Below are 17131 nucleotides of genomic sequence, written 5' to 3'. Positions count from 1 at the left end.
GTTATCAATCGAAAGGTACCACATTATCGGTTGTCTATAAGATCGATTTTATATTGAAGCTATTATGGATATAGCACCTTATGCAACCGGCAATAAGAACCCTTTTGATTGAAAATGACATATTATTTTGCAAAAAAGTCACATTTAAATTTTACTAAAATACAAAGCCAGTTCACAGAAAAATAAGTATGTCCCATTGATTTCACTTCACCTATCGCTATTAACGTATACAATTACGTTTCCAATACACATACGTCCTTATAAAATTAGTACGGCATATATCTACATATATACTAAACCATTATTTACTATAGTCACAGCGCTAAAACGTTATATTAAATTTGTTTAAATATAGAATCGCACTTTTCTCGAAGCGTATAAGTTTTTTCGTAGTGGTGTTGTCAGCTTGAGTTTTTACACGTATATAAAAAAAGAGCGTATTGATATATGTATTGCAACATTGTCTTAACTTTGCCCAGATTTTCTAAATCTCCATATATTTAAACAGTGTAAAATTTGTTTTTTTTTTGTCTATGAAAACTTGAAAAGGGTGCATTGTAGAGTCGCCATAAGATATATAAAAGCGCACGGGGTACTCAAAAATATCTGAACATGCCTCTAACGACTTTTTATTATTATAAATGGGCTTACTCTTGGCCACAGACTAGCCAAAGGCAAAGACGTGGCCTACGATGGAGTGAACTCGCCCAGAAGATGCCTGTTCAGTGTTCACTCTTGATTTGATACGTGTTCAAATATTTGTGAGCACCTCGGACGGTCCGATTTATTTGATGGCGACTACACTACACAGGAAGGAACGAAAGTGACCCTTTTATGATAAAAATAATACTTTATATAATGTTTGATTCTTCAGCTTATAGAAATTGAACTAGTAAACTGTATAAAAATAAATATACACTGCTAAAAACAATTTAATTTCGATGAAAATTCATTAAAAGGAAATAAAAATCACCATATTCATCAATCTGGTAAAGAAAATAATCAAATTATTAGGGCAAAGTTATGACGTAAAAATAGGACACATGTCCTACTATTAACTAATATTGCTCGTGTATTAATTGTATTGTATTAGAAATGGTCATCCCCTTCAGAGTTCTACATTGCTTTCACACTTTGACAAATATATGTTTAATGATAGATAATGTTTGATAAATGAACTAGGTTTCACTATTATTATAGTGCTGTCACAGTTCGTCAAACAATTGGTGTATCGTATGAACTAGTCGATTAACAGCGCTAATACGCCTGTCAAAACACAATATTAAAGAAATTAAAAAAAATAACTGTTTTTTTTTGTATTTTTCATAGAACTGCAAGTTTGCTAGTGGGCAAAGTTGCAACGGTTAATTTTCTCTGTGCAAAGATGCACTAAATAATTACGATACAAAACTCCTGACAGTATCCTGACTTTATAGTTCAGCGTGTATTATTGCTTGCCTATCCAACAGCAAAAAGCCGCATACGTTTATTATACTGCTACGCAAAATAAATACACATTGAAAATAACGTAAAAATCATGACGCCTTGTGTACAGGCAGCAGCAGAAGTCGCAAAGGGAACGAGGTGTTAAGATTCACCTTGACCTGACTTTAATGTTCAGATAATAAAAGCGTGTCCAAGTTATTTTGAATATCTTAGCCGCTTAGTGACCTCTGCTTCTGACCGTACAAACTCTAAGTGAGATTAACGGACTTATCCTGAGGTCCATGAAACGATCCTTCTCAGCATGTACGCTCGACGCTGATACCAACCATACACTTGTTATCCGACTGTGTCAAAAAGAGTTTACAACTTTGCTCTTTCAACATAGCTTTGCCCATTACGTCAATAAGCTAAAGCAACATAACTCAAAAATAGTAACAGATGAATTTTTTGAACGCCGCGCTATGGGCAAAGTTATGTTGAAAGGGCTAAGTTGTAATTTTAACGTTACGTGATTTTTTATCTAGATATTCGGACGATAACTGTGTTATTATTAATAGTTTAATATTTACACTGTACATTTTACTAAAAGCCGCCTATGAAAAGTTGATGATGGCGATCGAAATTATGGACGTTTTTAATATTTATTGAAACAGGAATTAGTTACAACTGTTACAAGTCAATAACGCTACGTCAATTTCGTAAACAAGAACCCACCTGGTGGGCTCAGGGGCCGGAGAACCTGCTAGGCGGGTTCTCGTTATACAAGCGGGCGGTTATAAATTTCGGCCGGTTTTTAAGTGAATGTGTCAAAATAATTCTTGCTTCAACAGTGGTATAAAATGAGTTGACAACTTTGCTTGGTCTACCACTCGTCGTTGCTAATTGAGTAAAGTTGTATTTTTTTTAAATGTTATTTTAGTTTTTAGATTTTTGTATAGCGCTGTTGACAGTAGGATGTATGGTATAAATCATTTTTTGATATATCCGTTTTATACACGTACCGATTATATTTGTTAGTAACATATATGTTGATAATGTCCTGGTGACTATGGCGCGTGTTGTTGGCATGGCAATTTATACCTAATGCAATTATTTTTATATAAAAGCATAATTTTAAATAAACTTTTACATTAAAGGTAGACATACGTTTGTACAGTAAACGGCCATAAAGAGTACACATCGGTTTTTCGTCTTTGTAGTGTCGTCTCTTTCTTGTCAGTTGTCTCTTTCCAAAGACCGATGTGCGTTCTTTACGGCCGTTTACTGTAGATCGCGTAGACGCTCCAGTAAAATGATCAGAGGAAACGTAGCGTACGTTTATATTCTACGGTCGACGCCCCGCTGACGCTCATCACACCTCGCACTTATAACACGCCGACAATGTCTGACGCCGCCCGCCCCGCTACCGCACTCGGCAGCGGCCACGCATTCACACTGGGAGCAGTCGGGCGAGAGCGCACACTTACAAGCACAGTGCCGCACTGTCGTCACTAGATGGCGGTGTATCATCGCTGCGGCACGGGCGCGAACTGGCGGCGCTTCTTGCTGCCGCGCCCCTCCGCGCCGCCGCCGCCACCCCCTCCCCCGCCCCCGCCCCCGGCGGCGCGGCGCGGGGGGTGGGGGTGCGGGTGCGCGTGCGCGGAGGGCGGGGAGGAGTAGCGGCGCTGCTTGGACGAGAACGAGCGGTTGCGGTTCTTAGGCCCGCTGTCGGCGGAGTAGCGCTGTTGCATCACTCCTGGAAAGAAAATTCAAGTGTCAATTTGGTCCAAGAAAATTTACATAAATCTTAACGAACGACCGCCATCGGGAGCTGAAAATCGATCTCACTTCTATGCTACTTGTATGTGTCCGTATCGGATTTCGAGTCTTCTCGGTGTTGGCTATTCAGTAAATACCGCTTAAACTTCGTCTTAAAATTATGAATACTTTGCCGATTCCGAAGGACGGAGGCGACTCATTCCGGCAACGAGAAGCGGCATAGCGACAACTTTCTCAAAAAGCTGCCTTCAGTATAATATAGAGATATATTTGATATATAACTGAGGGTATATTGTTGAATGAGTTGCTGGTGATGTGATGTATGATCAGGCTCTGATGAGCGAACACCCGTGTAAGAATTGGCGTGGAACATTGTAACGCGAACAGCGGAAATAGACCGCTAACGGTGTGGCCCACATCAGTAACTCCTCTACTTATATCTACCTGAGGGTATATTGTTGAAGTCAGAGTTGCTGGTGATGTGATGTATGATCAGGCTCTGATGAGCGGACACCCGTCTAGGTGTGGGCGAGGAACATTGTAACGCCGATAGCGGAGGAGGCGAGGTGCGCGCGCCCGCCACTGGTGAGGCCCGCGCTGAGCTGTCTGACCACTCCTGTGGACAATAAAATTAAATAGGTTAATAAAAGAAATTAAAGAAACAGATCTAACACACGCAGGAAGACTAAGGCGAGTTTAAAGAGCGGTACGAGTATAACGTCGATTTTGCTATAAGAAATCGTTTTGAGGGTTCAGCGGACAGTGAGACTCGTGATACACAGTCACGAATAGATTTTTAAGCTTGCCTACTCAAAGAAATTACATAGAACATAGAACCATGCCCTAATCTACAGCATTTAAAACACTTGAGACGGCGCCCGGTGCGGAAAGAAAAACGGTTCGAACGTGTCTCGGACCCATCGTCCATAGTGCAGCACGTCGTCTGTCATTATGCTCCCTAAGTAACTTTAGAACCATGCCCGAATCTGCAGCATTTAAAACACTTGACTCCTAACGCGCCTTGCTCCTCTCTGTTTCGTTGTAAGTCTGTTTTCATATAGTATACACTTACAGGTTCGCTATCGCTGGGCGGAGGAGAAGGCTCACTAGACACCGCAGCCGGCGGCGCCCGGTTTAGAAATAAGAACGGCTCGAACGTGTTTCAGACCCATCGTCTGTATAGCACGTGGTCTGTGACTATACTCCCTAAGTAACTTTAGAACCATGCCCGAATCTACAGCATTTAAAACACTTGATACCTAAAGCGCCTGTCTGTATTGTATGTAACATGTGGTCTGTAACTATGTTTCCCAAGTAACTTTAGAACCATGTCCGATCTGCAGCATTTAAAACATTTGACACCTAAAGAGCGTTTCTCCTCTCAGTTTTGTTCTAAGTCTGTCTTCATAAAGTATACACTTATAAAGGCTCGCTATCGCTGGGCGGAGGAGAAGGCTTACTAGACACCGCAGCCAGCGGCGCCCGGTTTAGAAAGAAGAACGGCTCGAACGTGTTTCAGACCCATCGTCTGAATAGCACGTGGTCTGTGACTATACTCCCTAAGTAACTTTAGAACCATGCCCGAATCTGCAGCATTTAAAACCCTTTTTTTTATATTATAAATACCCTGTGTGGTGACGGGTTAAGAATTTCACCACCCCCTTTCTTCCCGTGGGTGTCGTAGAAGGCGACTGTGGGATATGGGTTAAATTGTGGCGTAGGCGAGAGGCTGGCAACCTGTCACTGCAATGTCACAGTTTTGTTTTCTTTCAACCCCTTATTTGCCAAGAGTGGCACTGAAGCTTTAGTAGTTTCATGTGTTCTGCCTACCCCTTTATGGGATACAGGCGTGATTGTTGTATGTATGTATGTATATTATAAATGGGCTTACTCTTGACCACAGACTAGCCAAAGGCAAAGACGTGGCCTACGATGGAGTGAGCTCGCCCAGAAGATGCCTGTTCACTCTTGATTTGAAGGACTCTTGACTCTGCTGCTTGAGGGGCTGTTGACTCTTGACTTGATACCTAAAGCGCCTGTCTGTATTGTATGTAACATGTGGTCTGTAACTATGTTCCCCAAGTAACTTTAGAACCATACCCGAATCTGCAGCACTTGACACCTAACGCGCCTTTCTCCTCTCTGTTTCGTTGTAAGTCTGTTTTCATAAAGTATACACTTACAGGTTCGCTATCGCTGGGCGGAGGTGACGGCTCACTAGACACCGCAGCCGGCGGCGCCCGGTGCGGAAAGAAGAACGGCTCGAACGTGTCTCGGACCCATCGCCTGTATTGCAGCACGTGGTCTGTGACGCGCACTATGCGGCCGAGGGCGCTGTGCCGCGCTAGGAGCACGTTGTGTGGGGCCACGGCTTGTTGGAGGATTATGTAGCCGTAGTCGAAGGCCTGGAAGAAAAATGAAATGTTATTTTAGTATTTGAAACATGAGTACTACTCGTACATAACTTCTAGGATTATATCCGTCATTTCTAAACGTTATCTAATTTTTTCGACGAAGCCCCGCTAAGTGGAGGTCCTATTTCTGGACCGTCTGCTCTTTGAGCATCGGTAGGAACCTAACGAAGCTATCTATGTTGGGTTTAACGTGACTGACAACCTATGTGCACCCGCCATTCTTCACCCTTATAAAGTAAAGACTCGACGAAGCCCCGCAATGCGGGGCTCCTTTATCTAGAGAGTTTGCTCTTTGGACATCTAAAGCAAACCTATCTATCGCAGACATATTTATTAAAAGCACTCACCTGTTTAACCTGTATCGCTCCATAACTTGACCTGCCAATATCATTACCAGGCGTCAACGGATCCTCTATACACAACAACGAAGGTCTATGTCCATCGTTCATATCCTTCTGAATCTCATCTTTCGACACATACGACCCGCCATTCTTCACTCTTATAGCCGTTTTGACATAGTTGAATTTCCTCCCATAGAGTTCAAAGAACTCTATAAGTAGGACGCCTAGATTGTGTTGCTGTCTCAGTCTTTCAGGGCGCGGGTGGAGTTGGAGGAAGCTGATGCACATGAGTATGAGCGAGTAGGAAGATATGCCGCCGGTGAAGACCTCGTTCAGGTCGCGTTGTAGGAGGAACTGCTTTAGGACCATCACTAGACGGGTTAGGACTGGGTATTTCTCCTGGAAATAGAAAAGGTAAATTAGTAAATGGTGAATAGCATTGCTTTAAGCCAGCTCTAGCACGCAAGCTACACACGAATTTGGCAATTAAAATGCATCAAAGTGAAAAATGAAAATGAAAATGACTAAAGCTTCAGTGCCACTCTTGGCAAATAAGGGGTTGAAAGAAAACGAAACTGTGAGATTGCAGTGACAGGTTGCCAGCCTCTCGCCTACGCCACAATTTAACCCATATCCCACAGTCGCCTTCTACGACACCCACGGAAAGAAAGGGGGTGGTGAAATTCTTAACCCGTCACCACACAGGCCGATAAAAATAGGGTTGCAAATAGAAAAAAAAAACCAATTTTTTTTTTTCAGTATTATGAAAAAAAAACCGAGCCCCATTGTTTTTTTTCTCTAAATATGGTTTTTTGAGATGAACAAATAATTCAACACAAAAAACAGTTTTTCGTGAGTTGTAACGTTTCAATAACAATAACGTACATTTTAATTCGATTAACATTCAGTGTACAAACGTTTATTGGGGAATCCCTAATGCGGCGTGCAGCGCGGAGGCGGTGGTGTTAACAGTTAATAGCGATTTGCAACCCTGGTCCCACCAGAAGCGAGTAAACATCGCTATCAGCGATAGAAACGGACAAAAGATAGTCGCTCCTGTCCCATGTAAATAAAAGCTCTCGCTCTCTCTCTCTCTTTTATTTATACGGGGGCGTTTTTTTTTTTTTTTTTTTTTTTTTCATTTCTATCGCCGACAGAGCTCATCGCGTACTTTTGGTGGGACCAGTGCCTAAGGACCCTTGAAACACGCCAGCTCCATGTTTGACGCAGAACTTTACGTGAAAACTTAGCTTACTCATAAATATTTTTTATGGCTTGGCAAAAATCAAATTTTAGGAGATAAGTTCAATTATTTTGGGAAAAAGATAACAATTATAGGCCATTGAAACTTTTATAGAGTTACCTCCACATACAATTTTGCAGTCTAATATGCACAAATTGATTTCATACAAACAAAACCATTCCAAGGTGAACAGTGTAAACACAAAACATCTGTACACACGTAGTCTTAACTAAGAACAATATCCTATATTAATAAATGCGTTTACGTTGGTCTTATTGTTACAGCGTTAGAGTTTAATTTCTATAAATTTACTAGGATAGTTAGTAGATCATTATTTGGCACGACCCAAATGCTACCGGTTTAAATGTGAATCTTTTTAGTGAATTTAGTCCATATTAATATTCTGTACAAATAACATTTGATCGAGAAATGTAACCCAGCTATAGGTAACTCTGCGGCAAAGAGGATCGAGTATTATAGAGAGTTACTGACAAAGTAAAATGTGTAATCACAGTGCATAGACTGCCATCTCTTGACACAGGCTTAAAACTTTTGAACCTCAGTTTTGACAATTTTGCCCATATTCTTAGCTTGATGTGTTAAAATTAGGGATGTACCGACTAGTCGGGAAAGCCGACTATCCGGCCACATTTGTAGTCGGCGATTAGTCGGCGACTAGTCGGCAAAAAGGGCCGATTAGTCGGCACTTCATTAGTGATAGAAAAACAGTACAAAATTAAATTACCAGCTGAAAATTATGGTTGTATTATGTAGCTATTAGTAATTCCTTTTTCTTGTCAAAACAACAAATATCTGTTATCAACACAGAAATAAATTTCCTACCTAGGATTATCGACTTCATAGGCAGGATCACTACCCAATAAGCCAATCCGGTTGTTAAAAATGGAAAATGTATATAAATACTGTCATGAACCTTTGAAAATTTGTAAAAAAACACGAAAAGCGCGAACGAAGGACCAAAAATGACATTCAAAATGTGAATTTATCGTAAATTATGTTCTGGCCGACTAGCCGACTAGTCGGCCGACTAATCGGCCACCCAAGCGCCGACTAGTCGGTAGTCGGCCTAGTCGGCCAAATCAATAGTCGGTACATCCCTAGTTAAAATGTCAAATAGTAATATTAGCGCCATCTAGCCGAGCGTCCCCCGAAGGTGTATCGCCATCTAGGTCACCGTACTTTTTTCTGTATGGTTTTGAGGTACATTTATTACTTTATCTGTCTATACGGTGTTACATATGTCTTTGCTCTGCGGCGAACCAGCGAACACACAACTGCAGAGTTATTTTGGACCGATTCTAATGATGCGATGTTCGTTCTTTGATTCCTTGACAACTGTCATTTATAACCTTATTTTAAAGCATTAGAAATAGATATTAAATGACCTATGAATATCTATTTTATAATAAGGCGCCGATAGGTTTGGTTAGACCTTTAATGCGTTTTCACATCATCCGATCCGATATCGGATGTTGGACCGATATCCCATAGATTACAGGCGCCATTTTGGGTTTTTCCATTGAAATCCTTCCGACATTCGATATCGGATCGGATAATGTGAAAACGGACAGTGGCGCCCCTCCTTACTGACCTTAAACTGCTTGATAAGCTCTGCACTCTTCACACCGCTGCTCATGTTAAACGATATGTCCACCTGATGGAGAAAATACTTTGTTACTGAATTACACTTATAAATAATACATCTCTATTTTCCTTATACAACCTGTTTTTATTGAATTCCGTGAACTTTAAGGGATGGTTCTTTAGATCAAATACAATTAATTTCTCTAAGAAACTAGCGTCTTAACTCTTACGGTTAGTAGTTATTAAAAAAATAATTACTGAATACGTGTGTGAAAGCCTTTACCACTTCCCAATGTTATTTGTTTTGACATGCGCCGTCAATCACTTGACACTAACTTGAATATTATTCTTAAGGATCTCTCACACTAATTAATTCATTTATTTATATGTACGAAAACGAACAATCATTTTTTTTAGCGAATTTAATTAAAAGTGTTACAGGGTGGTACTAAAAAGCACGGTCTTGTTGCAGTAAAGAATAATATTTTATTTTTATTTATTTTATAACCCATAGCCTAGTATCTTTCACCCAATATTCATTTTAGATTCTATCAACTCGTAGTAGGTCTACCGTCAACCAAATCTTGTCACTAGAAAAAGGCGGCAAATTTGAAAAATCGCGGGCTAGCAACACTAGTTTTGAAAATCGGTGGAAGTTCGCGTGTCATTTGTATCTTATCTATGGAAATCTCCGTCCTACCAAAAAGAGAAATAACTAGCGCATATCCGTCCCTTTTTAATACATTATCTAATTCGTAAGGAACGAGCGAGCCCCTTGAAAAAAAAATATCTGTGGCTGTTCGACGTACATTGCTGGTTTTTGTACGTTTCATAGGGATATCATACTAAATAGTTTGATGTACATTGCTACTGCCAAAATTTGGTTGACAGGCTATACTTACACCATGGCGGGTGCAACCTAGGGGTGCGTTATAACGCAATAGCTTCTAATAAAATTTAAATTTTGAGAAATCCCCGATTTTCATCAAATGGGGTTAAAATATTTAAATTAACAAACGTTTCATCAAGTTTCCCATAACGACGCCAAGTTATTAAGAATAAAATATTGTGGTTTTATCGATTTGCCTCGCCAATTTAGATGTAACGAATGATGAATGAATGGAACTATAAACATTGGTAAAATGGTATGAAGATAAGAGCACATTTAAAATGGTGTTGACATGTTTTTTTAATCATGATCAAATATATTGAAAGAGGCGCATTCCTAGCACACAGTCACAGTACCTATGTATGAAAATGATGAAATTTTTTTTTGCGAATTTAACTAAGTGATATACAGGGACTGATAATGAACCTAACGACGTGTCAAATTTAACGGAAAACAAAAAAACACGGTGTATATGTAATTTTTTTCAGGTACCTTAACGTCAGAGTATTTGTCAGTCATCTTCACGATGGGTACGGTGGCCTTCTCGAGAACCTTGATGCTGTCCTTCTCCGCTATATCCTGGGTCACCAGCTCTCGTTCTAGCGTCCATAGCGGCAGCTTCTCCCATTGACCTGGAAGTAATAAAAATGGGGGTTAAATTATGTATCATTGCCCTAAATTTCATTTACATACATCGACGATAATACGATTTCGGCTGTTTTAGACCAGTAGTGGACAAAACACGGCCTGCTGGCTATGTCCGGATTGTCCGGCCCGACACGGGTCCTTCAAAATAGTGTGTGATATGAGATAGGCCAGCCATATTTATGGCTGGCCTATAGTTATGGCCCGTCTCTAAATATTTTTCATATTTTGGGCCCCAATTAAAAAAGTTTTCCCACACTGTTTTTACACCTGGTTAGAACATTGAGGTATAATGTACTAGAGAGGACACGGCGAACAAAAAGTTTGCGCCACGAACATAAGTCCAGTGGACTTATGTTGCCTCAGTCAGTATCGGCGCGTGGTGGGAGGAAGTTGTCTCTGACTGCACACAAATAAAATGAAAAAATGCCTTCCTGTGCTATAAAATACTGTTGAAGCCATACGAGAAAATCTAATAAAAGTGACGGTGTCACATTTCATCGGTTAGTAGACAAGCTATTTTGATCTAACTTAATTTAAGTAATTATTATAATGAAGGGACGGGCTCCTTAAACGCGAAGCTATGGCCGCCATTTTGACAACTGGAATCATAGATGAATCGCGCAGACAGGACATGTAGGTAATAAGGTATAATAATTATGACCATTTCCTGTTTTCAATATATAATATAAAATACTTATTTCAATTTATAGTTTTGAATATTACACGGTTCTAATACGAATTTTAGTCGATAATATTAAACAATAAGCATGATTTTGAATTATTTCTGAATTATAATTCTCATTATTGACGAAAAATAGTGACACCAAAACTGAAATAGTATTTAATGCAACCGGTGTTTAAGGAAGGTAAAACAAGGTGAATGGCGCGATTATTATTCTGAGCTACAGAAACTTACAAAACTAATTTTATTCAAGGGAAATTAAAATTTATGAAAAAAACAATTACGAATTTTTATTTCACTGAGTAGAAATTAAATATAACAATGTATAATAGTGCTAAAAGTAAACTACTTAGTATTTCACACACAAAGTATAAAACAAAGGTCTACACTAAAAGTGTCGCGTCTAGGTGGTCAAGTCTTACTCTATGACACGGTTCGCTTCACGCGCATGCGCCTCGCGCAGCCGCCGCTGCCGGTCGACGCACAGAATATGTTCGAGTTGTCATTTCTAGTACGTAAGTACATAGTAGTTCAATGGGTTAGAACAATATTTTAGAACATTTTGTAACTTTTATTTCAGAAGCTAACAAAACCATTCGAAATTCACAAGTTAGTTCCACAGTAGAAGTTGAATGTATATATTTTTATCTCAAAATATTGCAGGTTATTGCAAAACATTTTAAACCTATTTATTATTAGCAGATTGGAGAGTATCTCATGATTTGATACGATTCATAAAGCAACATTATTATCTATTACACCTCAAATATTAACCCCGTCTCCCTCATTATTTATGTTTCCGAAAGAGACGCACGAGGTCCCCCCCCCCTAGCTTCAGCTATGAGCATTAGGTAACTAGAGTGGAAAATTACTTTTTCCGGTCATAAGAATTTGTTACGGAAATGTATTGTTGAAGAAAGGTGACGCGAGATATCGATTTTGCAATCGGTACTCTTCATGAAGCGAGAAATTAGATTATCCTTTGAATTCAGCATCCTGATGGAAAATAGTTGACACTTTAGTTGATAATTTAATTTTATTTAACAAGTATGAAGGGTGTCAAATTTTTTACTGCTCAAGTTTCAGTTTGTGATTCAAGTCTGAGTTGCTTGTACAGTCAACCAATTGGAACTAGGCCACTCTACAACCATGTCAAAATAACAATCAGTAAAAGATTTCTTACAATCGGAATTATAACGTCACTATGATAAGTCTTACAGTGGCTAGGGTTCCAATTGGTTGACTGTACTAGCTGTACACATAGCGGAGCGGAGCGTAATGTTTGATTAATTTTATGTCGCAGCAACTTATAAACACCTTAAATGAAAATACAAATCACGTGAGAGGGGTTGAAAAAAAAATTGGTACAGTTAGCCAATGTCACAAACGCATACTATAAGCTCTCCTTATCACGCAAATATAGAAGAGCGATAGAGAGAGAGCTAGGGTTGTAAAAAAACGGTTTTTTTTCTGGCTTGAAAAAAAACATGAAAAAAAACCGTGAAAAAAAACAGTTTTTTTTTCTGGAGTATGTTTTTTTCTAAAGTACGAAATCTCAAAATTTGCAAAGTAGTTAATACTTTTATACGGTTTTTTAGACTTAATGTTAACTATTAAACGAATTTAATCAAATAACTTTTATTTCTGGTCTTATAAAAGTAACATTTACGAAATCTGTAGTTTGTAGATCACTATTTACTGTTGGCAACACCACCGCCTCTCCACGCTACACGCCGCATCGGGGATTCCCCAATAAACGTTTGTATACTGAATTAAAATGTACGTTATTGTTATTGAAACACGTTACAACTCACGAAAAACCGTTATTGTCGTATTATTTGTTCATCTGAAAAAAAACCATATTTAGAAAAAAAACCAAGGTGCTCGGTTTTTTTTCATGTTTTTTTTTTTCATAATTCTGAAAAAAAACATTTGGTTTTTTTTCTATTTACAACCCTAGAGAGAGCTAGCTATACTAGCAAGGTACCTTGTCAATCTTGTCAAGCTGAAATCATCGGCGAGGTAACACGAGGGCCCCTTTAACGCCCGAGGGCCGGTAAAAAGTAGTCAAACTCACTGAATCAGAAAAAGTTAACAGCAAAAGAGTTTTGAATGATTCACGGTTAGTTTCACTACACTATTGTAATGGCTTTTTGTGTGTTTTTGTTGACTTGTCCGCAAATTTCCAAAGGGCGTCGACCCGTCAAACGCTAGCCGCCAAACAAAGCTGTCGAATCGTAACAGAAGTGCGAGGCCGAGCGATATAAATAGTACGCGAGAGATTCGCGAACTGAGATTGTTGTAGCGGAGCTTGATATTTACAAAACTGTAGAGCCCATCTCTAGTACCAAAGAGGATCGAGTATTATAGAGAATGACTGTCAAAGTAAAATGTGTAATCGCTGTGACTGCCATCTCTCGACACCGGCTTAAAACTATTGAACCTCAGTTTTGACAATTTGGCCCATATTCTTAGCTTGATATGTTTTAAAATGTCAAATATTAATATTAGCGCCATCTAGCCGAGCGTACCCCAAAGGTGTATCGCCATCTAGCACCGTACCTTTTTCTGTATGGTTTTGGGCTACGTTTTTTTCTTAGACTTTATCGGTCTTTACGAAACTATATAGGTCCTTGCTAGTACTAAGATAAGGTTCATTGTTATAAGTGTGTCCAGCAGCAGCGGCTGGTCCATACAAGCCGATTCCCACCGGCTTGCCTAAAATGGATTACTAGTAAAGTACCTAATGTTATTAGTAGGTTTTTTTTGCTCAGAAGAGCAAAAAATTAGCATAAATTTTCACCAGCCGCCACTGGTGTCTCACCTGCAATAACTTGTTACTCTATGAATGCCGCATAAACATGCGACACGCTCTTGTGGCGCTACAAATAAGATCGGTAATAATATTACGGTCAGATATATTCGAATAGTTAAATGTTATTGCAAGTTGAGATTTATGTCAAAATCATTCATGTTCATTTCGAGCTTCTAATTGGTGCTCTAAAGCTAATTTAATATTATCAAATTCATAACAACCCCGACCCAAGGCATTATCAATTTATCACGTATTAGTATTTGAGTCCTAAGCTAAGGGATATGTTAGTTGACGTCATAGAGTATATTGAATAGTATATAGTACTCAGAGACACCTTTCTTTACAAGCCAATATGCCACAAATATATTAATATCTAAGAGCGACCGAGTGAGAGACCTATACTTATATTAGGAATGTGTAAAACGTAAAGACTAAAGATATTTGTGAACTCTGTACTTAGCAGCAAGATTACGTTACCAATGTAATAAATAATAGTTGTAATATAATTAACATACAATCTACTAGCTCACGTGTTGACCAACAACAAAGATGTCCACTGGGAAAATCTATATTAATACACAGTGTTTTTAATATGAATTGCAAAATATTTCACATTACAGGTTAGAAATTCGAAACACTAAACTACATATATTTAGGCACAGTATAATAAAGAGTAATAGTAACTACAGAGGCCGGGACAAAGGTCTCCTCGCTTCGCTCGGCCGTCTATATGTCTTCGGCCGGCAACCCCATTTCCCGCCGAGGTATGTATAGTGCTTTTCTCAAACATGGTATGAAATAAATAAAGTCTACTGAAAATAGTAACTTTGGATGGCTGTATCTCCTAAACGGTGCGTCGTAGCGCAAAAATAATCGAATTTTCGTTCCCCTTTGGTACCCCGTATACGCTTATAAAAAAACAAAATGTTAAAAAAAAATTCAAAAAATTTTTTTTTGTATGAAAACGCACCCAAAATCAAATATTGTCTAGGGCCCGTACCAGTTGCAGTCGGCACGTCTATAAAGCCCCTTATAGTTTTTTTTTTAATTGGCTAAATACCTGGATGTTATGTCACAATTATCTGTGTTTGGAAATTAAAAAAGAAGACTTTGCCGGCCTTGGCCTGCAAGGTTTGTATGAAATTCCATTATCTATCAATCGTCCTAGCCGCACCTGCAACGTCATACTTCGCTGCCAATTATAAGGCACATAACATCAATATTTCATACCATGTTTGAGAAAAGGCCTTTACTCGTCAAGAGGTCCTTAATAATACCAATACCTGAGACATTGTTAAGAAAATATTATTCAACTTTTATCATTGACGACCGGTCTGGCGCAGTCGGTAGTGACCCTGCCTGCTGCGCCGCGGTCCCGGGTTCGAATCCCGGTAAGGGCATTTATTTGTGTGATAGCACAGATATTTGTTCCTGAGTCATGGATGTTTTCTATGTATATAAGTATTTATATATTAAATATATCGTTGTCTAAGTACCCACAACACAAGCCTTCTTGAGCTTACCGTGGGCCTCAGTCAATCTGTGTAAGAATGTCCTATAATATAATAATTAGCTAGCTATACCTACAATGATTCAAGTCTGCATGAGATATAACTAATTGATTTAATGTTTTTTATTTAATTTAATTTATTGATGTAACGATAGAGTGCTTAATGTTTTAATGATGAATAATGTATTTATAATCATGTTTAGATTATTAAGGAATTGAATGGCTTAAATAAATAAATAAATAATAATAAAGAGTACTATCGTACAGTATGGGCACTCGCTGTCCCCGCTGAAAGTGCCGCCCAGCCCCTCTCGGTTACCTCACAGTTACCGCCTGTCAAAAACGCGAACAGTCGACCTGTCATATCTCACTCATACAAGCATAGTACGCGTTCACCAACACGAGCTTAGACTGTGTGCTAGGAACGCTTTTTCATATATTTTTGATCGCCAGTGTCCGATGTATGATTTAGGTCGGCAGTTATTTTGTTCCTTTTAAGTGAGAACCTCCCCTGTTGGCTTTAAAACTTACTATTTCTGGTAAACTCTACAAACAATCCAGTGCGAATTTCAGGTTGCCTAGTCATCCAATTACCAAGTATGTCGTCTGGCCCGTAAATGAGTAATGTCCACGCCAGACGTCGCGTCCTCCTGACACAGATGAGAAGTAAACTCAGGTGAACTTTCATGAACATTCAAAAAGTTTCAATCCTAGGCCACCACTCTAAAACTCTGTCTTATTGACACCGTGGTGTATTTGTCAAAGAAGTCACTTCGACGCGACGTTTACTGTGAAAAGGTTCTACAGTGGCCAAGGATTTAAATTGGTTGAATGTACAGTCAACCAATTGGAACCCTAGGCCACTCTACAACCATGTCAAAATGACAAGCAGTAAGAGATTTCTTACAATCTGATTTATAACGTCACTGTGACATAGTTCTACAGTGGCCTAGGGTTCCAATTGGTTGACTGTACAGGACATCCATACTAATATTATAAATGGGAAAGTGTGTGTCTGTTTGTTTGTCCGTCTTTCACGGCAAAACGGAGCGACGAATTGACGTGTTTTTAAGTGGAGATAGTTAAAGGGATGGAGAGTGACATAGGCTACTTTTTGTCTCTTTCTAACGCGAGCGAAGCCGCGGACAAAAGCTAGTTTCTAAAATTTCCATGTTTTCTAATAAAAGCTTGTAATAAAATAGCTATTTGTGTCGATAAAAAGTTCGCCCCCTTTCTTCCCGTGGGTGTCGTAGAAGGCGACTGTGGGATTGGGTTAAATTGTGGCGTAAGGCGAGAGGCTGGCAACCTGTCACTGTAATGTCACAGTTTCGTTTTCTTTCAACCCCTTATTTGCCAAGAGTGGCACTGAAGCTTTAGTAGTTTCATGTGTTCTGCCTACCCCTTTATGGGATACAGGCGTGATTGTATGTATGTATGGGTGTAAAAAGTTCGAAAAACACTGCAAGATACTGAAAACCGTTGCAAATTACTATTGATTAATCAAAAGGTTGCATAAAATTATACAAATTATGACATTACGAGAAACGCAATAGTCGGGAAAGTGACCGAAAACTACGCAGTAGTGAGATAATGCATAATAAACAGAAAGTAAGATTACAGCGCGGATATTGTTATCATTATTACAGCACATGTATTATTCAGCTGATTGTGCAGTAACAAGTGCACTTAGTATGAGTCACTGACAGTGTCAAACTTACATGAGTAGTTAAGTACATACGGCGCTAATTTACCGCTTTACCAGAAGTACGTAGTACGGTCA

At 39.2% G+C, this 17131-nt stretch overlaps 1 protein-coding gene across 1 annotated transcript in view; it reads right to left on the bottom strand.

The window, feature by feature from the left end:
- Nucleotides 1–314: 314 nt before the first annotated feature.
- The window catches only part of LOC125237698 (non-canonical poly(A) RNA polymerase protein Trf4-1-like), a 42115-nt gene continuing 25298 nt past the window's right edge, over nt 315–17131 (bottom strand). The window contains exons 3-8 of the mRNA XM_048144850.1: nt 10189–10328; nt 8815–8877; nt 5966–6358; nt 5388–5609; nt 3649–3820; nt 315–3181 (exon numbers count right to left, since the gene is read on the bottom strand). Coding sequence (XP_048000807.1) covers nt 2952–3181; nt 3649–3820; nt 5388–5609; nt 5966–6358; nt 8815–8877; nt 10189–10328 — 1220 coding nt within the window. The 3' untranslated portion in view covers nt 315–2951. The remainder of the gene's footprint in view (nt 3182–3648; nt 3821–5387; nt 5610–5965; nt 6359–8814; nt 8878–10188; nt 10329–17131) is intronic.

This window comes from Leguminivora glycinivorella, chromosome 22 (genome assembly GCF_023078275.1).
Source record: "Leguminivora glycinivorella isolate SPB_JAAS2020 chromosome 22, LegGlyc_1.1, whole genome shotgun sequence".
Classification (NCBI taxonomy): domain Eukaryota; kingdom Metazoa; phylum Arthropoda; class Insecta; order Lepidoptera; family Tortricidae; genus Leguminivora; species Leguminivora glycinivorella.
Note: the sequence above shows the minus strand (reverse complement) of the source record. Positions and strands in the feature narration are given on the sequence as shown.